Source organism: Ipomoea triloba, chromosome 3 (assembly GCF_003576645.1).
Source record: "Ipomoea triloba cultivar NCNSP0323 chromosome 3, ASM357664v1".
NCBI lineage: Eukaryota > Viridiplantae > Streptophyta > Magnoliopsida > Solanales > Convolvulaceae > Ipomoea > Ipomoea triloba.
Genome location: NC_044918.1, coordinates 3,303,070 through 3,330,608, shown reverse-complemented (window position 1 = coordinate 3,330,608; position 27,539 = coordinate 3,303,070). Strand labels below are relative to the sequence as shown.

At 38.4% G+C, this 27,539-nt stretch overlaps 5 protein-coding genes across 5 annotated transcripts; 4 read left to right on the top strand and 1 right to left on the bottom strand.

Annotated features, from left to right (window-relative positions):
• The first annotated feature begins 1,469 nt into the window (after nt 1-1,469).
• LOC116012237 (homeobox-leucine zipper protein ROC8-like) lies at nt 1,470-5,822 on the top strand. The gene is made up of 9 exons (XM_031251737.1): nt 1,470-1,591; nt 2,152-2,269; nt 3,101-3,292; nt 3,386-3,844; nt 3,974-4,066; nt 4,181-4,390; nt 4,478-4,667; nt 4,852-5,216; nt 5,375-5,822. The coding sequence occupies exons 1-9, from the start codon at nt 1,470-1,472 to the stop codon at nt 5,759-5,761; spliced, it is 2,136 nt and encodes a 711-aa protein (XP_031107597.1). The 3' UTR covers nt 5,762-5,822.
• Nucleotides 5,823-5,994: 172 nt separating this feature from the next.
• Nucleotides 5,995-7,526, top strand: LOC116012277 (expansin-A13-like). Its single transcript, XM_031251781.1, has 2 exons — nt 5,995-6,636; nt 6,995-7,526. The coding sequence occupies exons 1-2, from the start codon at nt 6,137-6,139 to the stop codon at nt 7,302-7,304; spliced, it is 810 nt and encodes a 269-aa protein (XP_031107641.1). The 5' UTR covers nt 5,995-6,136; the 3' UTR covers nt 7,305-7,526.
• A 3,883-nt stretch (nt 7,527-11,409) lies between these two features.
• On the bottom strand, nt 11,410-11,958 carry LOC116012231. Its single transcript, XM_031251730.1, has one exon. The coding sequence runs from the start codon at nt 11,956-11,958 to the stop codon at nt 11,410-11,412; it is 549 nt and encodes a 182-aa protein (XP_031107590.1).
• Nucleotides 11,959-16,002: 4,044 nt separating this feature from the next.
• LOC116012214 lies at nt 16,003-20,148 on the top strand. The gene has a single exon (XM_031251702.1). It carries the CDS (start codon nt 16,003-16,005, stop codon nt 20,146-20,148), a length of 4,146 nt encoding a protein of 1,381 aa, XP_031107562.1.
• A 683-nt stretch (nt 20,149-20,831) lies between these two features.
• LOC116012125 (autophagy protein 5) lies at nt 20,832-26,830 on the top strand. Its single transcript, XM_031251595.1, has 8 exons — nt 20,832-21,098; nt 21,787-21,911; nt 22,331-22,397; nt 22,739-22,828; nt 24,686-24,773; nt 25,193-25,330; nt 26,036-26,164; nt 26,347-26,830. Exons 1-8 carry the CDS (start codon nt 20,982-20,984, stop codon nt 26,679-26,681), a joined length of 1,089 nt encoding a protein of 362 aa, XP_031107455.1. The 5' UTR covers nt 20,832-20,981; the 3' UTR covers nt 26,682-26,830.
• Nucleotides 26,831-27,539: the final 709 nt, after the last annotated feature.

The window sequence follows — 27,539 nt, the reverse complement described above, 5'->3', positions numbered from 1 at the left end:
TGTTAACATACACAATTTATGTTATTTGACTTAAGAACACAATTTATATTCTAGAAGTTCACAATTCTAATATTAAAAATACACAATTTAAGATAACAGTCCACCTTACAAGGTAGACCATGATCCATGGTATAACAATTGTTGACTAAACCTGTCAACATAAATTGTAATTTATAAGAATGCAACCACACATTTCTATTTTGTATAATGTATATAATTATTAATTTTTTTTCTCTAAAGTCGAAACAATAAGTATAAACTGTATTATATTATATTATAATCGACAAATGCGTTAATTATCATAAATTACAAGAACCAAATGTAACTCTCACATAGAAGCTAAGGTGGCTTTGGTGTAATATAATATCAAGAGATAATATCCAAAATAGTTTATCAATTTATTGACTATGTCATAATTCTCAAAAATAACCATTGTTTACCAATTGACTTAAAATGACCCCTCAATTATGAAAAATTTAATTAGTTTAATCCTCAATGTAAATAATAAAAGATTAAAACGAGTAAATTTTTGTATAATTGACGAATCATTTTGCGTGAATTGATAGTTAGAGAGCAATTTGAAAATTATGAAATATTCAATGACCATTTTAAGTATCAATTTTGATACCAAATTAAATTTATAATATGACATAATTAGAAAAGGTATAACATTATAAAAGAAGAAATTAAATGTAAATTATCTTAAAATGAATATATTGCCAATATGGTTAAGGAAAATACTAATATATAGTTTCCTAAAAGATCAGATATGAATAAATCTTGAATGTCCACTGCCTAATTAGGAAAGGAGAGTAAATTTTTTTAAATAAAATATTTCGGCAGAAATTATGAATTTGTATCTCTCCATCTAAATAATTAATCATTATTAAGAATCTTGTTGTCCAATGCTATTAATTTTGAAACTTTATATAAAAAGAAGAGTTAAGAGTTTAAGATTAATTAATTTGTTTATTAGTTCATGCATTAATTTTTGTAAGGAGGGACTGGAGCTATTACTGAAGAAATTCGGACAACATCTACTATTTCATTTACGGTGTTTGAATTCGGAATTTATTAGAGACAGCAAACTCTCGTCCCGCTTGAATTATTATTATTTTATCTATAATGAATCAAACGCGAGATTCGTCTTGATATCTGTAGGCATTTTATTTACAATTTTCAACTGTTACACGCTGACTATATATGTTTACCAAAAAAACATGATACGAATTACTATAATTTTTTACCAAACGATCCTTCAAATCCACATATCAGAAATCATTTATAAAGTTACCAAACCTGCGTCTTTAGTGAAATATGACTTATATATACACTGAATTCTATTTTAATTTCTTCATCCCTTATTGTTGTTACGTTGTTTGTAACATTATTTTACTCTCTCTGATAATTAAACAAAAAAAAAAATCATAGTTTTGGTTGATTGAATTGGCATCCTTTGAGTGAAGGAGATGGATTCTGCGTACAGAGGAAATGGATCTGGAGATGATAATGATCTGGATATATCCAGCTCTAGAAGAGGCAAGAAGCACTACCATCGCCATACGTCGCAACAAATTCAGCAACTCGAAGCGTATGATTTTACTCTCTTTTTCGCAAAAAATTGACTGATAGATATACAAGCTGAATCGAACATAAGTTCTTGTTTACACATATTTGTTCATTTTACTCTCATTTCTGTTGTTGTTATTGCTGTTGTTTTCTCTCATTCATGTAAAAATTCTTGAGATACAAGTTGAATCGAACATAAGTCTCTTGCTTGCACATACATATCTATTCATTCTGCTTTAGAATTATTTGAAACTGATAGTAAATTGGATGAATTTGACAAAAACTTGATTAATTTTGAGAAAAACATTCGCGATAGACCTAGTGCATTACGCATTTACGCCATTATCGATTTCAAGATTAGGGCTAAGGTTCGATCAAGTTCCAACGAGCTAATTAAAATTAATGTCGAGTATGCTTGCATTGTATGTTCTTTGTCTACATAGGTGTTGTTTTTTGTTTGGTTGATTGAGATCGATCGAGTGCTTGCCGAACTATTAATTTTTTTGTCATGATTAATTTCACATTTAGTTGTTTCGATTTTGTGCTAATTAATTGTTGATTAATTGGCGGATATGAATGAAGGTTTTTCAAGGATTGCCCACATCCAGATGAGAACCAGCGACGACAACTGAGTAGGGAACTAGGATTGGAGCCTAAGCAGATCAAATTTTGGTTCCAAAACAAAAGGACACAAACAAAGGTATATATCAAACTTGTTTCGACTAAAAATTTAACTTAATACTTAAAAACTACGAATTTATATTTTATATTAATATTTGTTATACTGTGCTAAATATTAGTATTTTGTATTAAAATTTTAAATTTATTTAGATTTTAGATATTTATATTATTGTAAATAATAATAATAATGCAACCATTTTTATAAATTTTATATTTATATTTTAGTAAATAATAAACATATAATTCCATTATATAATGTGTATATATTATTATTATTATTATTATTATTATTGAAGAAGATAAGAAAATATATGATGAATACATGCACATGATAACAATAATGAAAAAAATAACATAAGTTATAAGGGTAGAGGTATTCTTATCTAAAATATTATATAGTACAACACTTATATAGATAGCATAATGTATAAAAGAAAACGTAACGGAAAAACAAACATAAATGAAGGGTATAACCTTTATTCATACTTATTACTTTAGATTAGATATTACTCATCCGTCCCATTTTACGGTCTTACTTCCCTTTTTAGTTAATCCCAAAATATTGTCATTTTTCTAAAATTGCACATTACTATAATTCTACTTTTCGTAATTTACTGTTATGAATTTTACTTTTTTTAATTACTTTTATTTTCAAAAAAGTGAGAAAAATGAGGGGCGGACATAATTGAAAAACACAAAGCATTTATTGTAATTCCTTCAAAAAAAATTGACAACCAATTGGGGACGGAGAAGTATATGCTTAAACAATAACACTTTTAAATTCATGTTTTCGATATATATATATATATATATATATATATATATATATATATATATTTGCATGGTGCAGGCTCAGGGTGAGAGGGCAGATAACAGTGCACTTCGAACAGAGAATGAAAGAATTCACTGTGAGAATCTGGCGATGAGGGAGGCGCTGAAGAACGTGGTCTGCCTTCAATGCGACGGTCCTGCTCTCGGGGAAGAAGAGAGAAAGCGCGGCCTGCAAATTCTCAGAATGGAGAATGCACAGCTCAAGGAAGAGGTTCAATCTTCAATTCAATTTCTTTAATTTCAACACTACTTTCATTGAGAATCTTTTTTTTTTTTTACTTGAAATTCTAATGTTTTTAAATAGCACGAGAGATTATCAGCTGTCATTTCCAATCTGATGGGAAGATCGTCCATGATGGCGGCACAGGCAGCTTCTAGTGGAGTTTTACATGAAGAGAGCAATAACTACCTGGTGGCCGGCGGCTCAGCTGCCGTTGATCCGAGGAATAATAATAATAATCCGGTGGTGGTTTCGCAGCCGTTGTTCACGCTGGGTGGAGGAGTGCAAGAGATGGAGAAAAGCGCGATGGTTGAAACAATGGCGGTCGCCATGGAAGAGCTTATTGAGCTTCTGCAAGCGGATGAACCCCTCTGGATACGAACCCCCGAAGACGGGCGATTAGTCCTCCATCGCGAAACCTACGACAGAGTTTTCCCCAAAGTGAATTACCTCAGAAGTGTTAGTACTTGGACGGAATCATCCAAGGATTCCGCCGTTGTTCCCGCCTCCCCTGTTGAACTCATCGAGATGTGTCTTGATCCAGTTAAGTTACTCATCTTATTCCTCTATATTCAACTATCAGTTTAGACTTTTAGTTGAGATGTAGCACATACTTCAATTATGCTATGAAAACGGACTCACTGTGTTTTGAAGTTTGATTATATTGTGCAGAGTAAGTGGATGGATTTCTTCCCAACGATTGTGGCAAAGGCTAGGATCATTGAAGTTCTTGATTCTGGAATGCTAGGAGGATCCTTACAATTGGTGAATATATATATATATATATATATATATATATATATTAATTTCTAGACCTATACTAGCTTTAACTTCTTCTGTAAGTTTGAAATTATAAAACTATATATGCTGCGGTGACAGATGTTTGAGAAAATGCACATTCTTTCACCGATGGTGGCGCCTCGAGACTTCATTTTCTTACGTTATTGCCGACAACTTGAGGCAACCGCATGGATAATGGTCGATGTTTCATATGACTGCTTCAAAGAGAATGAGGGTTTTGCTCCCTCTTACTCCTGGAAGCTTCCTTCTGGATGCTTGATTCAAGATCTGCATAATGGCAAATCCAAGGTTCCTTCTGCATCTACATATATATATATTTTCTGAAACACATAATATAATGGTGATCTGATTTGATATATGTATATGTTTTCGTAGGTTACATGGATTGAACATGTTCAAGTGGATGACAAAACACAAACTCATCGCCTGTATAGAGATTTAATCTGCGGCAGTCAAGCCTATGGAGCAAACCGATGGATTGTTACACTTCAAAGAATGTGTGAACGTTATGGATTCTCCATGGGAGTAAAGGGTGCACCTACCGCTAGACATGAACTTGAAGAAGGTATGTTGAGCATATAATATAATGTATAATCAAACTGTTTGACTTAGTAATCAGACTAGTAATTTATTAGCCTTATTGATTTAAGTCAGTTAGACAGTTAGCTATGAACAACTTAGACTGGTTAACTGGTGCATACTCTCAGATAATGACATTACAAATTTTGAATTGTTTGATGGGCATGCAGTGATGAATGAGCCTCAAGGAAGGAGGAGCGTGATGCAGTTATCACAGAGGATGGTGAAGAGCTTCTGCGAGATACTGAACATGGGTGAAAGAGTAGATTTCCCTCAGACGTCGGAGATGAACAATAGCGGCGTCAGGATTTCGCTGCGCAAAAGCAGCACCGAAACAGCCCAATCTGCAGACGCATTGATCGTCTGCGCTGCTTCGTCTCTCTGGCTCCCTCTTCCCTTCGATCATCTCTTCAATTTCTTCAGAGATGATCAGTTAAGAGCTCAGTGGGATGTTCTCTCTAATGGCTACCCCGTCACCGAGGTCGCCCGCATCCCTACCGGAAATCATCCCGGAAACTGCGTCTCCATAATTCAGGTAGTACATCACATTCATCTTTTATATATATTTATTATTCATTAATCAAACATAAATTTACGATTCAAACTATCAGTTTAGACTTTTAGTTGAGATAAGATGGAACATATGCTTCAATTTTTACTAACAAACACAAATATCTTCCGGTAAATTTGCAGCCTTATGTTTCCAAAGAAAGCAGCATGCTGGTGCTGCAAGAGAGCTGCGTTAACTCGTTGGAAGGTCATGTGGTGTACGCTCCGATAGACCTCCCGGTCATCACCGCCTCCATAAACGGCGAAGATCCGATCAAAATTCCGATGCTCCCGTCGGGGTTTGTGATCAGCGGCGACGGTCGTCTCGAAAAGAAAAGCTCAACGGCACAAAGCAGCAGCAGTAAAATGGGACAAGGTGGGTCCCTGTTGACAGTGGCATTCCAGATATTGATAAGCAACGGCTCTCTCTCAAAGCAGGTCAACATGGAGTGCGTGGCCACCGTGCATGCCCTCATTAGCTCCACCATTCAGAAGATCAAAACCGCTTTGGATTGCTCCGATTTGGAGTGATAGGATTTTAGTGTTTTTTGCATTTCTTCAGATTTTTCTCTGTTTCAGACTAATCGAATATCATATTATCATATATACTTTCCTTTGGATATTTGAATTTGAATTCAATGATTGGGCCTGATGGAGCCCAAGGGTTTAACGTACCCCACAACCGCGTGATTTGCTCTTGTATAATCTTACTTTTTAACTGTTCTAGGCTACAAAAAGTAGTAACAATCATCATCAATCGGTTTGCTTTTCTGAAACGACTCCATTAGCATCGGCTTCTGCGAAAAGCAAACCGGTTATAGCTTCTAGGCTTCTCCCATTTGACCGCTCCGTAGCAGACTTGCAGAGAACAGAGGTTGAAGATAATCACTCTACTTAGCTTCGAGTATGCCAGATAGTACTGTACTACTATTACTATATCTCCTTGCATTCACACTCTTATCTACGACTTCATTGGTTTTTTCCCACGACGGCTGGTCGCCGACCTCCTCCGCCGCGGCCTCCTTGCAATCGGAGTGGCGGCCGGCGCGTGCCACCTACTACGCGCCTGCGGATCCCGAGGACGCGGTGGGCGGGGCGTGCGGGTATGGGGATTTGGAGAAGAGCGGCTACGGGAAGGCCACGGCGGGGCTGAGCACGGTTCTGTTTGAGAGGGGTCAGATCTGCGGCGCGTGCTTTGAGGTCAAGTGCGTGGAGGATCTCCGGTGGTGTATTCCCGGCACTTCCATCATTGTAACCGCTACCAATTTCTGCGCTCCCAACTATGGCTTCGAGCCTGACGGCGGCGGCCACTGTAACCCTCCCAATGCCCATTTCGTGCTCCCCATTGAAGCCTTCGAGAAAATTGCTATCTGGAAAGCTTCCAATATGCCCATTCAGTATCGCAGGTTCGTAGTCCGTTTCAATATACTACTCTTCTTTTGGCTAGACCACGATTTGTCCTGAGTAGAAACTGTACGAGGCATTTTAAGTTCGTACCATATACATTTTTAAGCTCGTACCATACTCAGATTAATTTTCGTTCGCACTAGACCGACCCAATTAAGGGTGAAAGTGATGGGCAGATTAGTTGGCTAAGTAGGTGACCAAATTGAAATGCTTGCAGCTTCAATATCCTTGGAGGACATATTTGCCATAATTTTGCCATAAGTGTTGTATTTATGCAGTAATATATGTTATTCTCATGTCACAAACCTTTTTGTTTGGAATGCAAATCATATAAACTTTTTTGTTGATTTCAAACAGAATAAAGTGCAGAAAGGAAGGAGGAGTGAGGTTCACTGTCAGTGGTGCAGGAATATTCATCTCGGTGCTAATCAGAAATGTTGCCGGTACTGGTGATATAGTTGCAGTGAAAATTAAGGGTTCAAGAACAGGATGGCTTCCAATGGGTAGGAATTGGGGCCAAAATTGGCACATAAATGCAAACTTGAGGAGTCAACCACTATCGTTCGAGATAACTAGCAGCGATCGTGTAACCCTGACATCTTACAATGTTGCTCCCAAGAACTGGAATTATGGGCAGACCTTTGAAGGCAAACAGTTTGAAGCTTAGAAGTGAATTGAAGCATCCTAGAATTGCATCAAACAATTGGTCTTTGGGGAAAATTTTGTTTGCTCTTTAATTTGGTAGAGCCCAGAAAAAAGGAGAGTTAATGTAATTAGAGAAACTTCATTATTGGGCGTAGTTTACTAGTTTATGTTGATTGTAGTTGATTCACAATGTATCTCAAATCTTGATCAGCCAAAAATAGTATGCATCTCTTGTTTGTGATGAGATTTCTTATCCCTAAGTAAATAGTACGAGCAATTATTTATAGATTATGGAACTACATTTATCATACATGTTGATGGTAATGGCACAACTGCAGAAGGATGAATGAGAAAACAGAGCGAATTATGTCCAAAGAAGATATACTTTATACAATGGTTCCTTAATGACGTTATGATTATTACTTTAAGGATTCATTTTTCTTTTGTTAATCGGTGGTGTGTTGGTAAGGTAGTCTAATTCTAATATAATTATGGTTAATAAGGAATATTTTTTTTTTACATCATGAAGGAGGGGGTTACCCCTAGGGAACTACGCTCTAGGATAGCTCCACCACTCTACGTGCCCTGGTAACATGTGCCAGGTCATCGAAATACAAATCCTCGGTCCCGATTGGGCAGGATGAAAATGTCTTGAATTCCTCCCCTTGAATCGCTCCAAACGACGCAAGGCGGTCCACCACTGTATTCTGTTCTCGGTAAATCACCCGGAATGATAAACTCCAATTCCTTGAAATCCACCATTTAGCCTTCTCGATATAGTTTCGGAGAGGACCTCGGCCACCCGACTCCTGCTGAATCCAATGAACAATGTTTTTGGCGTCCGACTGTACTTCCAAGTCTCGAATTCCCAACTGCCATGCCCATTCTAGACACTCGACAATAGCCTCCGCTTCCACAATGGATGGATCTCTGAAGGCTGATTTGCAAGTGATACCTTCAATCCACTCACCTTTATTGTTTCTCACCACACCACCAAAACCAGCGCTGTTGCTTCCCATCTTTATACTTCCATCAACATTAAGGGTGAAATGGTGCGCATTAGAAGCCCTCCAGCATGTCTGAATGGTTCCATATCTCCTTGTCATGCTCATGGTGTTGTTCTGCCGTTCGAACGCCCGCCCAATTTCTTCTTCTGCTTCCAAGATCCAGCTGGTTTTATGCTGCGCAGTCACTTCCCGATCATTGAAAACTCTGTCGCAGCGCCATCTCCATAACCACCAAGTGATGATTGCGAAACGGCGAGCCCAATCCCCTCCATCGTTCTCATTGAGACTCACACTGATGTTTAGAGTTATCCACCGCTTGAAATCGTGATGCCCCCAGCTTCGTCGTTGTTGTCTAGAAGCTAGCGTCGTCCACACTTCTCTGGCTCTTTTGCACTTTCGCAGAATATGCTCAGCGGTTTCAAGCTCGCCTGGGGAAATCGCACAGTACCCATCTAGTGTAAGCCCTCTTCTCATTCTTTCCGCATTTCCCATAACTCGATCATGTAGTGCAATCCACAGGAATGACTTGAGTTTGTTGGGGACCCTCAGCTTCCATTGATTGCGCCATGTTCTATCCTGCATGTTAGTCTGATAGCCCGTAATTAAGGAATAAGCCGACGTAATGGAGAACTTACCTGAAGCTTCCCTACTCCAGTAGCATTCGTCGGCCACATCTCCTACGTTTAAGTTGGTTAGCTCCATTTTTCGTCTGATTTCCACCGGTAGAGGTGGTAGCAGCTCCCATTTCCATCCCCTACCATCCTCCCAATATTCTTCAACCTTCCTAGCTAGTTCATAGTTGGTTAAAAAATTCGGGGTGACAGTCATCAGCGGTTCCTCGTGGATCCATGCGTCCTCCCAAAACCGGGTAGTCTTTCCGTTATTGACATGGTGTCTCATTCCCTGTTGAATAGTGGAACATGTGGCGATAATTCCTCTCCACGCATTTGAGCATGTCGATTTCGGGCATAGGATTCCAATGCCTTCCCTCCCATGTGCGTATTTCTCTCTTAACGTCCGCGCCTAGAGGCTTTCGTTGTCGGTGCAAATCTTCCAACCGAGCTTGGCCATGAACGCCTTATTCATGTCTTTAGCTGACCTAATTCCCAAACCTCCAGCAAGCTTTGGTTTCGTGACCTCTTCCCAGCACACAAGATGACATTTTTTGGTCTCGGGAGTTCCACCCCAGATAAAACGCCTTATTCTCTTGTCAATCTCCTGCCAAATCCCCGCGGGCATGAATATTGTTTGCATGCCATAGTAGGGAATTGCTTGGAGAACCGATTGGGCCAAAACTTGCCTTCCAGCGAGAGTCAGAAACTTGGTCTTCCATCCGCTTAGTCTATCGTCCATTCTCTCCAGCATTGGGGAGAAAAGGTTGCTGGTGACTCGACCATGAAAGGTTAGGACCCCAAGGTACTTTCCTAAATTGGTTGATGCGGGAATGCCAGCTATTGTGACAATCTTGTGCGCTTCCTCGCTATCCACATTCTTAGAGAAGAAAATCTGTGACTTGCTCAGACTTACTTTCTGGCCAGAGGCGTGACTAAAGTTCTCAAGGCACTTGGCTATGACGGTGATTTGTTCCTGCGACGCCTCAGCAAACAAAACAAGATCATCAGCGAAAAACAAATGAGTAAGTAAAGGGCCATACCTGGAGAGTTGGATGCCTTTCCACACTCCTTTATCCACCTCCTCCTTAATGGTGTGGCTGAGTCTTTCCATGCACATGACGAACAAATAAGGGGAGATGGCATCTCCCTGACGGATCCCACGAGAGGGTAGGATTTGGTTGAGTTGATTCCCGTTCCAAAGAACTTTAAGTTTGGGAGACTCCACGCAGGCCATTATGTTTCTGACCCATTCATCATTCATGCCCACGTCTTTAAGGGTATGCCGAATAAAGTCCCAGTTAAGCCTGTCATATGCTTTTTCAAGATCGATTTTGAGGATCATGAATCCTTTTTTGCCTTGTTTATTTCTCATGGAATGAACCACCTCCTGGTAAATCAAGATGTTATCCGTAATTTGTCTGCCCGGCACAAAGCTACTTTGCTCCTGCCCAATCAGCCTACCCAGAATGGGCTTGATGCGGTTGGTCATAGCTTTCGTGATGATCTTGTAGATAACGTTGCAGAGGCTAATTGGCCGATACTGACTGGGGCCATTGGGGCAGCTAGTTTTGGGAATAAGGGCAATCAATGTGTCATTCATGCCATGTTCAAGCTCTCCCAACATCATAAACATATTGACTTGTCTGAACACCGACCTTCCTACAACTGGCCATGCCTTCTGATAGAATGCTGCATGAAAACCATCGGGACTAGGTGCTTTCAGCGGACTCATATCAAATAATGCCGATCTTATTTCCTCCATTGTAAAATTCTCATTGAATCTGTTCCATGCTTCCTCCCCTAAATCAGGAAATTTTCCTTGCGGGACGCAGGAGACGTCAGCCTCAATATCTTTAGTAAATATTCCAGTAAAATAATCCTGTATGGCATTTTCAATTTGACGCTCATCTTGTAACGTGTTACCATCCGAATCAAAGAAATTAAAACCCCCTCATTTTGTTTTTTTGCTCCTAGTGGCGGCATGGTAGAATTTAGTGTTGCGGTCACCAGATGCAATCCACTCCTCCCTTGCTTGTTGAAACCACAGAATTTCTTCTTGATGCAGCACATCCTCAAGTTCTTTTCGAAGCTTCCTTTCGAGCTTGATAAGACCCCCCTGGTTAACCTGGCCCAATTTCCTTTGAATCCCATTCAGACGTCTTAGCAACACGTTTTTCCTACGATGAATGTTGCCAAAGACATTTTTATTCCACTCCTTTAGTTTAGACGCCATGTAGTCCGTATTATTCCAAACAGTACCATCGATGTTCCAGTTCTGGCGTATGAACTCCATGAAGGCAGGATGTTTCGTCCATGCACCTTGAAACAAAAAATTACTGCGACTCTTCCTTATTTCCAAATCAAATTCGATTAGCACAGGGCAATGGTCCGATCCAACCGTCGTGAGGTGAGTCACATTGGTTTCTTTCATCGAATCCATCCAGTCCAGAGAACAAAGGGCTCGGTCCAATCTGGCCCCCTTAAACGTTCCTTCTTCCTTTCCCCGCTACCAGGTAAATCTTTGCCCAGTAAGCCCAGGATCGATCAGCGCTTCGTCAAAAATCCAATTTCTAAAGTCACCGTTCCTATGGGCTCCCGGGTTACTGGGATTAGAACATTCTTCATTACTTACTATTGCATTAAAGTCGCCCGTAATGAGCCAAGGGTGGTTCACCTGCACTTTGTTCCTGCTAAGGGCTCTCCAAAGTCGCCGGCGAAGGTGGAGGGAAGGGCTCCCATAAACCATCGAAAAATTCCATTGTCTACCCGAATTTTCCTTGATAAGAAGGTGCACGAACTGGGGATTAGAGTGAAGAATTTCCAGCTTTAGTGCGTCCGACCATAAAATCCAGATTCCACCACTATACCCAAGGGCTTCTACCCTTGCCCATCTGTCAAGACCAAGCCTGCTGCACACTGCATCCGCATTAGTGCTAGAGGTCTTAGTTTCCATTAAACAGAAAATTTCCGGTCTGTGCTCGTTCAACAAATACTTTGCAGCTCTAAGGAATTGCTTAGACGCTGCACCTTGGCAGTTCCATGTGATAATCTTCATGGGAAAACAAACAAAAAAGAGACAAAATAGAGAAACCACAAATAAAAACAAAAAACACAGAGAAAAAACAAAGGAGAAAGCAACCAAACCAACGGTCCGGCAGAAAAGCTCCTCACAGTTCAAACTCCATCTCATCATCGCCAGAGCATTCCTGGCTCTCTCCCAGTTCCTCGTCATCCTCCTCATCTGGATCCTCCTGCCTACTTTGGTAATTGGAATCAGGCGGGTCGTCGTGATGTTCCTGACCCAGCTCCTCCCTTCCCAGTCCATCGTCCTCCATCCCGGCCTCACCATCGATCACTTGAGTAACTTTGGCACCATTTTTGTCCCCTGTTACAAGAGTATGCTCATTACTAGCCCCAGCTTGATTAGCTTGCATCCCAGGTTTCTTTCTATTTTGTTCGTTCTTTTTGCTTGTCTCGCCAGTCTCAAACTGCTTCTTGTGCAGCCCATGCGCATTATTTCCAGTAATTTGTTTTGCAGAAACTTGGACCGTCGATCTTTTTCCTTTTGTTGGGCTCGTTTTTTTTGGTCCATGGGCTTGGGTTTGCTTTGCCGCTTGTTCCCTCGGTAGTTCGTTACCTTCCATCTCGTCAACCTCATAATTTGGTTCCTCTAAGCTCTCAAATCTCGACCCAGACTTCGCAATATTTTGTTTACCTTTCCCAGCGTTCTGCTGCGGATTCTTTCCATGTTCATTACCTGATTGATTCCTATTTCCCTGATTTTTCGTGTATTTTCTTTTTGGATTTTGCGCAATCATCCATGATCCGTAATCTTCTGTAACCTCTGGCCTAATAATGGTAGTTCCCATATATTGTATTGCCTTTCCTTTTTGGCCTCCCTTGTTACCGTTAGCGACGCCGTAGGGGTTTTCCGGCTGGCTTCCACTTTGTTCGCTCACATCGGCGGTGGACTCATCGTTCTGGTTCAGATTGCATCCTTCAGTGTTATGACCATACATGCCGCAGGTGAAGCAGATGAGATGCAAACCCTCGTACACGATCGGCCGGACTCTGTTTTTAAGTGTAAATTTTGCGAGCAAAGGTTTTGTGATGTCGACCTCAACACACACCCGCGCAAAGCTTGCCCGTGAAACCAAGCTAGTTGTAGTGTCTATGTTTATCGGCCTTCCAACCTTTCCACCAACCCGCATCAGGAACTTGTGATCAAAGTACTCCGCTGGTAAGCAAGGAAAGCGAATCCAAACGATCATGCTCTCTGTTCTCTCCGTGAATGGATCAAAATTTGGGATCCATTCCTTAACTATAAGATAGTGATCAAGCACCATCCAAGGCCCTCCATACTTGGCGAATTCATAATCGTCCACTAATGCAAACTTTGCCAAGAAGTAGCCATTTTCGATGGTAACCAATTCCATCTTGGCCTTCGGTTTCCACAGAGATGTGAGCCTCCTCAGAAGATATCCATACCCCACAGATTTGCCCATCACTTTAACTATGAGCGTTTGCTTGCACCTTTTCTTCCCTCGTAAGTCTGATGACCGGGCATAGTTTGTCTTCATCATCTTCTGGTTCTTCCTCGTCCTCAGAGACGAGGTCGATCTCATCATTAAACTGCTGTTTATCCCCTGCCATCTCATTTGCCACAACCTGCTTGAATGACAGCGTACCTGTTGGATTATCTTTCTCAGCAGTTTTCCCTGCATCCTCGTTGCTGATCGGCAAAGCCTCCCCCATCGGTGACTCAATTGATGTTTTTGTTTTCTTCGTACTTTTCTCGATTTGGTTCTGTTCATTGGATTTCCGGCGAGTCGAGAGCATTTCCCCACTCTCCATTTTTCTTAGCAAAGTTATCGATTTTCTTCCTAGTCTTCTTTATGTTTAAATTAATAAGGAATATTTAATTGTTAAAAAAGTTGAATATTTAATTGTTAAAAAAGTGTAATGTAATATTTAATAAACTCATTTTTATTGGTTGAAAGATGAATAGTTGAGAGATTTTTTTAATTTATTTAAATTTTTTATTTTAATAAATTAATATTTTTCTTCTTCAATTTTTAACTTAGTTTTAATTTTTTTATGTGTGCAAATAAAATTAACGTATACAAAAGATATCATTAAAAATTTCTAATTGAAAATTTTAAATGACATGTATTTTGATATTTTTAAAAATAAATTATAATTATATTAAATCATGATTGCATGTTAATTATTTTATAATTGCAAATTCATCAACTCACTATTGCATGTTTATTATTGTAGATTCATTAAATCCTTATTGCATATTTATTAATCACTACTATAAGTTCATTAAACTATTAATATATGCTCATGCTTGTAAGTTCATTATGTTCACATTATAAGTTTATTAAATTACTACTTTATGTTCAATATATCAGTATTACAAATTTCTTAAATCATTATTATATGACCATTTAAACTCACTATTGTAATTTCATTATGACGTTATTGTAAGTTCATTAAATTACTACTATAGATCATCACACACTTATTGAAACAATATATTAAAAAAACATTAATATAAGTCTCATTTGTATCAACAATAATTATGCCTATTAGTCTTATTGAGTTTAAACTAGTCAAGTATCAACAATCTAAATTGATTTAACTCCTTATACTCTTGTAGCTCTTTACTGACTAAAGTCACAATAAAAACTTTAACCAAAATACATTTTTTGAACAGTTACGAAATTTCATAGTAAGTTAGTCAAGCAAGTACAAATTTGAAAGCATTTAATCATAATAATGGCATTTAAAGCTCCTTATTTTATTTTGCTGGTTCGCGAGCTTCTCTTTTCTCCTCCGACAAATCTTCGTCGTTTTTTTCCTCCGGTAAATCTTTGCCGTCTTCCTCCTCTGTTGTTTAGATGGCAACTGATGGTGCTCTACAATCTCTGGCTACCCTCACTCTGGCTGATCTGGATGACGAAGAAGATATTCAGCAGGTTGGTAATGTCCCTCTAAATGGTTTCGAAAGTGAAGAAGAATTTTATGCGGTTGGTCGGCTAGTCACCGATAAGCCTATAAAGTTCATATTTTTCAGAGATACCATGGCCGAAATATGGCGGCCAGCGTTAGGTATGAATGTTAAAGAGCTTCAACCTAAACGCTATTTATTCCGATTCTTTCATGAAAAGGATATTGCTCGTGTGGTGGATGATGGCCCCTGGGCATTTGAACAGAGCCTTCTCATTCTTAAACGTATAACTTTACGTGAAGATCCAGAATCTGTTCCTCTTGATTCTGCTGAGTTTTGGATTCAAGTTCATGGGCTCCCGGCTGGATTCCGATCGGAACAGGTTCTGCAGGCTGTTGGTGGTTTTATAGGTCGTGTGATTATGATGGACGATCGAAATTTCGATGGTTCCATGCGTGTCTTCTTCAGGGTTCGGGTGGAATTTGATGTTTCTAAACCATTGAAGAAGGGAATGAGACTTAAAAAGGACACTGGGGAATGGGTGCGTGTTGAATTCAGGTATGAACGGTTGCCAACCTTCTGCTTCATCTGTGGCATGATTGGTCATGGTGAGAGATTCTGTCATAAGGTGGTTCAAGGGTGGGATGCTGGTATGGAGAAACCCTTTGGTCCTGATCTTCGTGCGGGGGGAAGGAGAAACACTTCATCGGCAGGACAGAAGTGGATTGCTCCGGAAAAGACATTGGAACGGCGACAGTGGGCTTCGCCGGGATTACGCTCCGATGATGATCTAAAAGGAAAGATTGGACAAAATATGGACGCTGATACTACTGCCTTACAAGTGCATGCGTCAATTCCGGATTCTCCTTTTGGGTCAAATTTGAAAAATAAGGAAATAATCACGTCAACTAATTGCATGGGATCTAGTATGGGAAATAATGACTCTATTACTATACTAGACCAGAAGCGACGTCGTACTGATTTGAATAATGAGGCTATGGCTGCTGCGATGGATATTGAAGAACTGGGGTCAAAAAACTTGCTTTTGGCGGGTACTGGTGTTTCCCAGTCCCGCCCATCCCAATGAGTTCCTTATGCTGGAACTGTCGTGGCCTTGGCGACCCACGCACAGTTCGTGAACTTATGGCCTTAGAAGCTAAGGTCAAGCCGATGTTTATATTTTTAATGGAAACTAAAGTTCGTCGTGATCATGCTGAACGACTGAAAAATAAATTAAATTTTGAAGGCCTCTTCTATGTGGATGGTGGTGGAGTTGGCGGAGGTTTAGCTTTATTTTGGAGAGACAAAGATGTTGCTAAGTTAATAAGTTACTCTAAAAATCATATTGATATTCAAGTGCGGCTGCCTAGCAGCAATGCTTGGAGATTAACGTGTTTTTATGGTTTTCCAGAACGTAATTGCCGTCAACAGTCTTGGGATCTCTTGCGATCTCTTCACTCTAAATCAGACTTACCATGGCTTGTTGCTGGTGATTTTAATGATATTGCAGCCCAATGTGAAAAACGTGGTTTACATTCCCATCCTGTGGCTCTTATTGAAGGGTTTAATAACATGCTTGAAGATTGCGGTCTTTTTGATCTTGGTATGAGTGGTCGAAAATTTACGTGGGAAAGAGGCAAGGGGACTGACAGTTGGGTGGAGGAGCGACTAGACAGAGCTGTAGCGGGGGCCGACTGGTGCTCTCTATTTCCTCAGGCTACGGTCTCTAATCATGATGTTATTACGTCCGATCATACTGCCATATTCATTGAGATAGATGGTCCTGCTATTGTGAGACAAAAACGCAGATTTATGTTTGAAAATGCTTGGATTAAAGAGTCAGGCTGTAAGGACATAGTACTGAGAGCTTGGACGGCGTCTGTAGGAGAACCCCTCCCTCGAAGGCTTGAGCATTGTGGTGACTCTCTTAAACGTTGGGGAGGTGGCTTTGTGAAACAAACTGAGAAGGAGATTGCATGGATTCAGTCTCGACTGAATGGTCTGCGATATAGGCGAGATGAGGTGTCTCTGCGTTGTTTTCGTGACTTAGATGCAAGAATGAGAACTTTATATGATGAGTTGAATATTTTTTGGCGTCAAAGGGCTAAGCAGCACTGGTTAGCGAAGGGTGACAGAAACACGAAATTTTTCCATTTGTATGCATCCATCCGAAGAAGGAAAAATCGGATTGTTCGCCTTCGTGACGAAACCGGTCAGTGGATCGATGGAGGTGGTTTAATGGGCTTGGCAAAGCGATATTTTGAAAATATATTCACAGCCAAAGGGGTTAGTTTACTGGATTCTTTGAATACTTTTGTTCCTAAAGTTTCTGAGGTGGATAATGACGTTCTTATGCAACCGTTTACTAATGATGATGTTAAGGAGGCTCTCTTTAGCATGGCCCCGGATAAATCCCCGGGGCCGGATGGTTATAGTCCTGCATTTTTTCAGCATTTTTGGAGTGAGATTGGTAGTGATGTCTCCCGCTTCGTCTTGGATTGCATGAATGAGGGTGAATTCCCAGTTGGTATGAATGATGCTATAATAACACTGGTCCCTAAAATTGCTGCTCCTGCTTCTATGCGTGAACTACGACCGATTGCTTTATGCAATGTAGTTTATAAAATTCTCTCTAAAATGTTGGCGAACAGAATGAAGGATGTTCTTGAGAAGATAATCTCGGCCTCGCAAAGTGCCTTCCTTCCAGGGCGACTCATAACAGATAATGTGCTCATCGCCTCAGAAGTGATTCACTACCTGAACCGAAAGCGTGAAGGGCGAGATGGTTGGTGTGCTTTAAAGTTAGACATGGCGAAAGCCTATGATAAAATGGAATGGCCATTCTTGAATGAAATCATGTGTCGTATGGGCTTTCATCCTCGTTGGATTAATTTGATTATGCGGTGTGTCAGCACGGTTCGCTATAAGGTGGGAGTTAATGGTGAGCTTTCGGATTTCATTGTTCCTTCTTGTGGATTGAGGCAAGGGGACCCCCTGTCTCCTTATCTATTTATTCTTTGTGCCGAGGGTCTTTCACATTTATTAACTGAGGCAGTTCGTAATAGAGCTATTTCACTATGTGTTGTAGCAAGAGGTGCTCCTGGAATATCACACTTATTTTTTGCCGATGACAGCCTGTTATTCTTTAAGGCTACGGTTCCAGAAGCTGAAGCAGTTAAAAGCTGCTTGGTCACCTATGAGCGTTTATCGGGTCAATCGGTAAACTTCTCTAAGTCTTGTATTATCTTCAGCAGGAACACAGGAGAGGTCCAAAGGGATGCAGTGGCTTCCGTATTTAATGTAAGTCAGGCTGGTAATATTGGAAAATACCTGGGCTTACCGATGGGAATCGGCCGGAATAAGAAGGAAGTATTTTCATTTATTGAAGCCAAACTTAATCATCGGTTGGGTGGATGGCACAAAAAGGTACTCTCACGAGCGGGGAAGGAGGTTTTACTAAAAAGTGTTGCTCAAGCCCTTCCCACATATACCATGAGCATATACTATCTCCCTGTTACCTTATGTGAGCGAATTGAGAGGTCTATGAATAAGTTTTGGTGGGCTTCTAATGGCAATCGTGGTGGCGGCATAAGGTGGATGTCCTGGACGAGAATGTGTGAGTCGAAGGTGAATGGAGGCATGGGTTTTAAGTCGCTGAGTCGTTTTAATATTGCACTTCTCGCCAAGCAAGGATGGCGCTTGCTCACTAACCCATCTTCTTTGGCTGCTTTGCTTTATAAAGCTAGATACTATCCAAATGGTGACTTCTTGGATGCTATGATTGGGACGAACCCGAGCTATTGTTGGCGATCCATACTTGCAGGCCAAAATTTGCTCCGAAATGGGTGTTTTAAGCGCATAGGTAATGGCAAAGCAACTCTCATTTGGAAACACCCCTGGTTACCAAATGACGATGATCCTTTTATCCATTCTCCCATCCTGCAGCATGATCCTAATATGCCAGTAAGTGGTTTAATTAATCAAGCTACGAAAGATTGGGATATGAATGTGTTGAACACTATTTTTGAACCCCGGGATGTGAATCTCATTACAAAAATTCCGGTTACATTGCAGTTCGACGATCAATGGTGTTGGAGAGGTGATACTAGGGGTCTCTACTCTGTCAGGCATGGTTATCGTATTATGTCTGAGCTACATAACCACAATATCTTGCATTCTGCTACTTGGCGTAACCTCTGGAAAATGAAAATACCTCCAAACATTCAAAACTTTCTGTGGCGTTGCTATCATGGAGTCCTTCCTACCATGAATTTTCTGTGGCGTTGCTATCATGGAGTCCTTCCTACCATGAATGCTCTGTGGCGTTGCTATCATGGAGTCCTTCCTACCATGAATGCTCTTTCAGCGAGACATGTCGAGGTTGATGATCTATGCCCTCTGTGTCGTCTCAATCCTGAATCCCTTGGACATTTATTTTATGGTTGTATGCATGTTGCTCCTCTTTGGAATGATTTTATAGACTACCCACTCCCTGGAGCTACTGCTGATTTCATGACCTGGTTTTCTAATTTGTTTGTGAATGGCTCTCTAGTCATGACCTGGTTTTCTAATTTGTTTGTGAATGGCTCTCTAGAAGTAAGGTTGAAATTTGCTGCTCTTTGCTGGTGTATATGGCATGGAAGGAATGATCTTGTATGGAATCAAACTCCCTGGCAACCATCTAAAATTAAACTTGTATGGAATCAAACTCCCTGGCAACCATCTAAAATTAAATTGGAGGTAATTCACTTACTTAATTCTTGGCAGGAGTTGGGTGAGAGAAATATTAGTAACAATATGCATGGATTCACATTGAGTAATGCTGCTAGTCCTACGGCTGATGTAGCTTTGATCTATGTGGATGCTGCAGTATTTCCTGAAACAGATCAAGCTAGTTATGGTGTGATTATTTTGGATAATAACGATGGTTTTGTTGCGGCAAAAAGTGGCCCGATTAGATGCTTGAATGATGCACATTTAGCGGAGGCAATTGCAATTAAGGAAGCTTTATCTTGGGCTAAGGAAAAAGGCATTCGTCGGCTGAAGGTTTATTCTGATTGTCAAGCGGTGTGCAACTTGTTTAATGGTACTTTGCCGGACTTCTCCTTTGCAGGTTGTACTATTAACGAATGTCGAGAACTTAAACGACACTTTGAGTTTGTGTCTATTCAGTTTATCTCTAGATCAGTGAACAAACCCGCTCATGTGTTAGCTAGGGCGGCCCGTTCGCAAACTGGTCCTCATTGTTGGATTTCTTCTTTACCATCTTGTATTCAAACTTTGATTTAATGATATTTCAGTTTGGTTTTCAAAAAAAAAAAAAAAGCTCCTTATTTTGTTTCTTTTAAGTTCATGAATCATGACAATAGGTAAATAACTTAACCCTTTATTTATTTATTTATTTTTATTTTTATCAAAATACAGTCTATAAATGCATATGGTAATAATATTGATTTAAAAATCTAAAACTATAATTATATATAAATAATTGCATATAAAAAATATAATATGATATATATAATTAGGCATCAAATACATAAATTTTCCTACCAATATACCATTCATCATCATTTTACTACATGGACTTGATTATCGACTAACAAAATTCATACTATTAGTATTTAAGAGGGTCGAAACCTGATATTATTCAACTTCTTGTTATTCCAATTTCAATTTTCAAACAATGACTAGTACTGGAATTCTGATAGATTTAAAACTAATATGCAATAACTTTGCAATTTTACTTTCTTCTTATTTTATTTTTAATAACCCTTCAAAATGCATAAAATTTTGTTTTTAGAAAAACTATAAAACTTATTCTCAAAAAAGAAAAACTATAAAACTGTCCAAAAATGCTTTTGACTAATTGAAAAAAAAAATATTTTTTGTATAAAATTTTGAACAAAAAATCCAAATTATTTTATGCTCGGGGCCATTAAAACCGGAGCTTAAGTTTAGTCGAAAGAGAAAGAAAGACGGCCCATTATTCAATCGATCTTCTCTTCCACTTCACGAAACCTTTGATCTCCGAAACAAAGGAAAGAGAAAAGACAGAGAGAATTTGGGAAATCTTGAGCGTTGTGTCTTGGCGCTAATTGTTGCTCAGTTTTAGCTCATAAACAATGGAAATCAGTAAAGGCACAGAAGCGCAGAAGTATGTTTGGGAAGGAGCAATTCCACTACAGATTCATCTTCACGAATCCGAAGTCACCACTCTCCCTCTTCCTCCCCCTGCTCTCGTAATCCTCTCTCTCTCTCTCTCTCTGTTTGCAGCTTATTGATTGTCACCGTTGATTAATTGATGTTTTAGTATACATTTATATACAGAATTAGTGTATGGATACGAGTGTTGCAGATATCTCTTGTGGACTTTTGTTGACATTGAAGAGTTTAGCTAGGGTACCGGTAGCTTCAATGTAGCGACTAGCGAGTGTGCTATAATTGCTAAGTGTGAAGGATTTGTCCCTGCACTGATCTTACAATTCGACTGTTTTTGGCCTTCTCTAGTTTATTTTCAAACTTATTGACTTTGGCCATCTAACATTGCCGGGTTCTGCTTCTCTATGATGCTTTTCAATGTTATTCCCGTAGCTGAGCTCCTTGAATTGGCCACAGAAATCAAGCAATATTTGTAGCATGACCCACATTGGATTTATTGTTGCTACATGAATCTTACCTTACTTATTACAGAGCATCTTCTTCTGAACTTAGTAGAATTTCAATTTATTTATTTGCAATTCTGCATAAATTTTTTACTTAAAAATAGGGCATTAGAGAAATTCATTCAATTAATGATTTGCTGTTAATGATGCCAATAACTTTGATCAGCAGATTTGTGTTTGAGTGGGCTGAAACTGAAGTATAGCTATTGAACTTTGATTGTTTCTTTTTGTAGTTTAGATTGATTTCATGTTTTATCTGTTTCAGATTCTAGCTCCTCGAATAGGGTATCTGCCTCTATTAGCCCCACAAGTTAAACCTTTCTTCAGTGGTACACTTCCCCCGGGTGTGGACACTGTTTGGTTTGAGTACAAAGGACTTCCTCTGAAATGGTATTCTATCCTCACAAGAAACTGTATCTACTTAGCTTCTTATTTTAAGCATGTTAATTGTAATAAATTGGTGAATAACAAATCTTGCTTCATGAATATATGGAATATGAATTTAGCTAGCATGAAAACTTCAGAGTTATAGGTGTGTAACAAGAACTCTTTAATATTTTATAAGAATTCATTTCTAGTTGCCTATAGAAGTGATTTTGATTAAAGTTGCTACTATATCCATGTTTAGATCAACGTATCTATATTATACAGTGATGTGTTGTACTCTAGCTTAAGTAGCTAGTTGGGCACCTTGGCCTCGACCCTCACCTCCCAAAACTTTTTTTTTTTTTTTTTTTGAAGTAGCACTTTTCCGTTCCTCTAATAAGGATTGCTATTTGCTGGGTTGATTAATTGGGTCATGTGTGCAGGTATATACCTATTGGGGTACTCTTTGATCTTCTCTGCGCAGAACCAGAAAGACCATGGAATCTAACGGTATATATTGACTTTGCTATTTTCTTGAAATTATGAGAAACCTGAAAACCTCAATACTGTGTTTATTGTTAAGATTTTTATACATCATCTAATGCTCATTTTGAATAGCCAGATATATTCTGCTTTTTGTTGTTGAAGCTAGCTTTTACCTTTCTGACAAGAAGTTTATCTTTAAACTAGTTGTAATTGTTTTATGTAGTATTCATTAAAAATAAGTATGTTGTTCTATGTAGAAAGTAAGTTTTGTCTTTTTATTTATCTATTTATATTTTTTTTTTATTCCCATGCTCTCTGCAATGCTTCTATTATTGACAATGACACTCTTCCACAACTTCCTGAAGGTACATTTTAGAGGATACCCTGGAAATATTTTAACCCCATGTGAAGCTGAAGATAGCGTGAAATGGAGTTTTATCAATTCTTTAAAAGAGGTTAGGTATAGTTTGCTTTTGTACATTAACTTCTTTATGGTCTGACACTTCTCATAGCTCCAAATTCTCTCATAGCAGTGTTTGTATACCTGGTGTTTGGGGTGGTTTCACCACTTCGACTGCTATAGCCTATAGTTCAAATTCCCATTTTACCCAACCCAAGGGGGTTGGGGTGTTTGGAGCTTTTGGGATATTTATACCTTACTAATTTATTAAAGTTATTTGTATACTCGTGTAAATGTCTTTAATGGTTGTTTACCATTATCATTTCAAACTCACTGATCTTTTTCCAACCACATAAAAATCTCACCTCCCTCATCGCTCTAAAGACTACAATTTCAAACTCACCACCATAGCTCTAAATGCTCCAAACTCGATCCCTCCTAAATGAAGCTTTAAATGGCAGTTGTTTCTCCTTTTCTGGCTTAAGTAGCCTTTATAGCAAGCTGTTTTATCCTATCTTTCATATTTCCTTTATCGCGCAATTTCTTGACAATAGAATTGTCAAATAGCCATGAAACTATGAACTAACTAACTTTGATAGGGAAATCTATAAAGTTCCTCTCTAATATACATCTTTAATTCCCAACATTTGATATACGAATTGGGACTTTGGTACAAGCTTGTTAATAGCAATCAAGCGATGTGATCAAAGCTTCCTTGCTCCTCTTTGGCAAAGTTCTGAAGTATACATAAAAGTGACCACTTTTGTCTCTTTTTCCCCGAAGCATAAGAAGCAAAAGCACACATAATTTCGTGGCGTGAAGTCAACTAATCAATGGAACAAAAATTAGAGTTTTAATAGAGTTTACTGGTACAACCTTTCATTCTTGCAAGTTTCTCATTCTTTCATCACACTGAACCAATTGTAGCAGCTCTGTCACTGGGATATCCTTTCTGGTTTTCTTCTTCATCTTCATCTATTTATTTTGGAATTTAACACTCTTTCCTCAGTTATCTAAATTGATTGTCTTTTCTCTCTCTTCTTCAGTTCTTCTCCTTGTCCAATTCATTTGCCTCAGCTCATTTGTTGCTTTCTTTTTATTGGTCGAGGCCAGATAAAAGTCTCTCTTACCAGTCAAAAGCGAGTTATCTGAGAATCAATGACTGTTGTTCTCTCAGAATAGAAGTTTCTGTGGACAGAGAGTTCTAGAAATGTAATATTTTTATTTAGCAGGAACTCTCTATCCACAGTTGACAGTGTTCTAGAATTGTAATTTTTAAATTTAATTATAAAACAACTAATTAATTTATTCAAAATTTCAAATCATTCAACATCTTGAAATGTTTTTATTTAATTAAAACATAACTAATCAATTGATTCAAATCAACTTCTTGGGAAGACATTGAATATGGATGCTTGACAAGGAATTGGATATAAAGAGTGAAAATAATTTTTTTTTAATCATATTAATTGCAGTATTCTATTACAGAAATTACACTGCAAATCATTACAGTTATTTAAAATCATAAAATTTCATTTTTGCCACTTCATGTTGCTTTGCATGAAAAAGTGACGTTTCTCTTTAAAGCAAAGCAAGGCTTCATTGCTTTGATTTTCGCTTTAAAAACTTGGCTTTGGTGTGTGATTCTCTTTGAAAGGTAATGGAAGTTTGAGCTGTAGAGATCCTTAGTTAACATGAGCTGGTAAGATGATCTGAAGAGTGAAGAGGATGTAGCATCAAGTTTGGTAGTCTAAAATATTTACACATTCAGAAGTCATTGCATTTTTTCTTCATTTGTGCTGCTATGCTTCTTATTATTTTATTGATCACTCGTTTCTCAATGTCTCTTACTGCTGTTGCGAAAAATTTGGGTTTTTATTTGTTCATCCCTTACCTTAGTTTCGCTGTGCAGGCAGCATACATAATCAATGGGAACTGCAAAAACATCATGAATATGTCTCAATCTGATCAATCAGAACTTTGGCGCTCTGTTGTAAACCGTATGTGTATCCAAATAATACTTGCTACTTCTATCCTCTATTTCTTCTATTCTTTAGATTTTTGTTCAATATGATAACTTGCAATTTCTATAAAGTATGCTTTCAAAAAATTTTGCTGTGGCAATCTAAAGTGAGGATTGAGAAAGTTCCCCTTTGATTGCTTAGTTACATTTTACAATGAATATGTTATGAGCTACACTACAGGCAACAATAATGTGTTTGTGTTACATGCTTGACATAAATCTAGACTTCTGATCACTAGGTGTACAATATATTCTCGAAACTTAATTTCTACATTATTCCTAAATCTATCATCTATTTATCAATTTAAACTGTTAAACCACTGTTAGTATTTTCCAAAAGTTGGTGCGTTCTATGCCTATATGCATCAATTTAACTATTAAATACAACTGCTTCAGGTAATTTGGAAGCTTATCTCCGAGTTTCTTCTAAGCTTAAGCTGGGTATATATGGAGATGATTTTTCAATAAAGTTGGATTCTTCCAAGTCTCGACAGAGCAGTAGTGATGGAGATGCTCCTGGAGCAGTAAAAACAGGTGACAGAAATTCACAAGGTTATCTGTTTGGAAGAATGAATTTTTGCATTCTTCTTTTGTTACCCTTTAAATAAATTAATTCATGTCATATACTCATATCCTCTTTTTATCTTTAAGAATGTACAATGACTTGTATTTATTAGGAAAGGGATAATAGGGTTTAAATATAGACTGGCACTATTTATATTTGACAAAACAGAAACATAATTGTTATTCTTATATTCAATGATTGTTGGAAAAGATGGTAAATGTTGATGTAAAGTTGAAATTTTAGATAGATTTATAATGAACTGTTGAAGACTGAGCTTGCAATTGACTGTTAAATCATGGCTTCAGAATTCTGTAAAACAGAGGTCATGGTGATAGATATATATAATCTTGAGATTTTACTTTGATTGTTGCTGGGGATTTTTCCCTGAATGTTCTCCTGAAAAACATTTGGTAAGACTTAAGAGTAGACAAGCGGTTGCTCTCCCCTCCTACCTTTCTGTTCATAAATATCAGCAATAATTTAAGAAACACAACTAGGGAAAATTCAGCCTTGCAAGGCTATATGTTCATTCGAATAGTGAAGATACTATTGTGATCAACCTCTGGAATGGCATTTAAAGTACTGGTTTTTATAGCTCTACTTCTAAATGTGCTGTGGTTTTGCCTGCCCAAGTTTTTTGTTATATTTGTATTGTTTTCTGCTGTGCATGTCAGGTAGAATTCCAGTTCGGTTGTATGTTCGGAGCTCTACTGTGGATTTTGATTATGTAGAAGATGCACCTGTGGTTGAAAGTTGGGACAAGATCTCTTACATTAACCGACCCATTGAAATTCACGAAGATGGTTAGTAGAAATGTTATTCAGTGATTGCATTTGGTATCTATTGCCAGTTTGAATGATTAGGGCACAACCTTAATGACCTAACCAGTAAAATAACCTATTAAGGTAGAAATTTTAACGAGCAGCTCCACAAGTGATCCTGCATTTTCATGCACAAATTTTAGGAGTCTACTTATGAACTGCAGGCAAATTATTCACCTTGGGCGATGCAGTAAAATCACTCCTACCCGAGTGTTTTGTGGATAATTCTCCTACCCGTAGAGCAGAAGAAGGGGATGAGAAAAGATCAGCTTCAGAAGAGACGAACACCACAAGTGGGCAGGAAAAGGGAGAAGCATCGAACGAGCCTGTGGAGGCATGCTCCTTATCAGATGGTGCAGAAATCAAAGTTGTTCGCATCCAGGGAATCGAACCCAAGCTGGAAATCCCTTTTGCTTGGGTGGTGAAGAATTTGATGAACCCAGAATACTTTCTTCATATTTGTGTATACATCAAAACTTCAGAACCAATTGCCATATAGTGGATAGTTTCTTACCTCATGTGTAGCATTCACACGATTTCCAATATTCTTTAAGTTCAATTGCTGTATAGAATACTACAAGGTGTACAGGATAGAGTGCCCAACATTGTTCTTTAATTGTTAATGTTATCATATGGTTACTTTCTACATTGAGTGTGAAATGGCTATGGCTGAAATATGTGTTAGCTAAAACTTAAAACACAGAAAATGCATCTGAAATGAGGTTGTGAATACATAGTTTACCCAGCTTTGGCATACCTGATACTATAAAAATCAGTACTCACCACTATAGTACAACGACTTTGTTGTGAAATACTTGAATATTTATCTGAAAACTCTTATCTTTAAAAATTGTGTATTAATTTATTCCATTTTTGTACTTTAAATTTCATTGTTCATTTTGAAGCCCACATCTGTTATTAGACCTGCGAAATAAATAGCTCCAAAACATATACATGAAAACATACAAAATATTAAACAAATCCGAGTTGGTTACACGCTCGACTTTGTAATAACAAGATTACAAGTTTGACTCTTAGGGGGAGTAGCCTATTGGCTTGCTAGCTAGCTATGAGTAACTTAAGCTAGTTTACATTCTTGTACTCCTTCACATGCTAAAATTACACTGTATAGTTTGTTTGGTTCACACCCTCATGTAATAATCGAGAGTTTCGCTAATCACTCAAAAAATATTAAATAAATTAAATTATTGAAAAATTAAGCAAAATATGATTTTCTTTTACTAAAAATAAATTACAAGCCCTTACTTTTTTTGTTTTTTTTGAAATAATTATAAGTCCTTACAAATGTCTTATTCTCTTTTATATTTTGGAATTAGAGTTAATTCCAGCAATGGTC

What these genes read in the sequence shown, in the direction of transcription:
- LOC116012277 (XM_031251781.1), top strand. Translation starts at nt 6,137, where the DNA reads ATGCCAGATAGTACTGTACTACTATTACTATATCTCCTTGCATTCACA. An exon ending in ATGCCCATTCAGTATCGCAG is followed by an intron (nt 6,637 to 6,994) that starts GTTCGTAGTCCG and finishes GATTTCAAACAG; the next exon opens with AATAAAGTGCAGAAAGGAAG.
- LOC116012237 (XM_031251737.1), top strand. Translation starts at nt 1,470, where the DNA reads ATGGATTCTGCGTACAGAGGAAATGGATCTGGAGATGATAATGATCTG. An exon ending in TCGAGATGTGTCTTGATCCA is followed by an intron (nt 3,845 to 3,973) that starts GTTAAGTTACTC and finishes TATATTGTGCAG; the next exon opens with AGTAAGTGGATGGATTTCTT. An exon ending in ACTGCGTCTCCATAATTCAG is followed by an intron (nt 5,217 to 5,374) that starts GTAGTACATCAC and finishes GTAAATTTGCAG; the next exon opens with CCTTATGTTTCCAAAGAAAG.
- LOC116012214 (XM_031251702.1), top strand. Translation starts at nt 16,003, where the DNA reads ATGGCCTTAGAAGCTAAGGTCAAGCCGATGTTTATATTTTTAATGGAA.
- LOC116012231 (XM_031251730.1), bottom strand. Translation starts at nt 11,958, where the DNA reads ATGAAGATTATCACATGGAACTGCCAAGGTGCAGCGTCTAAGCAATTC.
- LOC116012125 (XM_031251595.1), top strand. Translation starts at nt 20,982, where the DNA reads ATGGAAATCAGTAAAGGCACAGAAGCGCAGAAGTATGTTTGGGAAGGA. An exon ending in AAAGACCATGGAATCTAACG is followed by an intron (nt 22,398 to 22,738) that starts GTATATATTGAC and finishes AACTTCCTGAAG; the next exon opens with GTACATTTTAGAGGATACCC. An exon ending in TCCTGGAGCAGTAAAAACAG is followed by an intron (nt 25,331 to 26,035) that starts GTGACAGAAATT and finishes TGTGCATGTCAG; the next exon opens with GTAGAATTCCAGTTCGGTTG.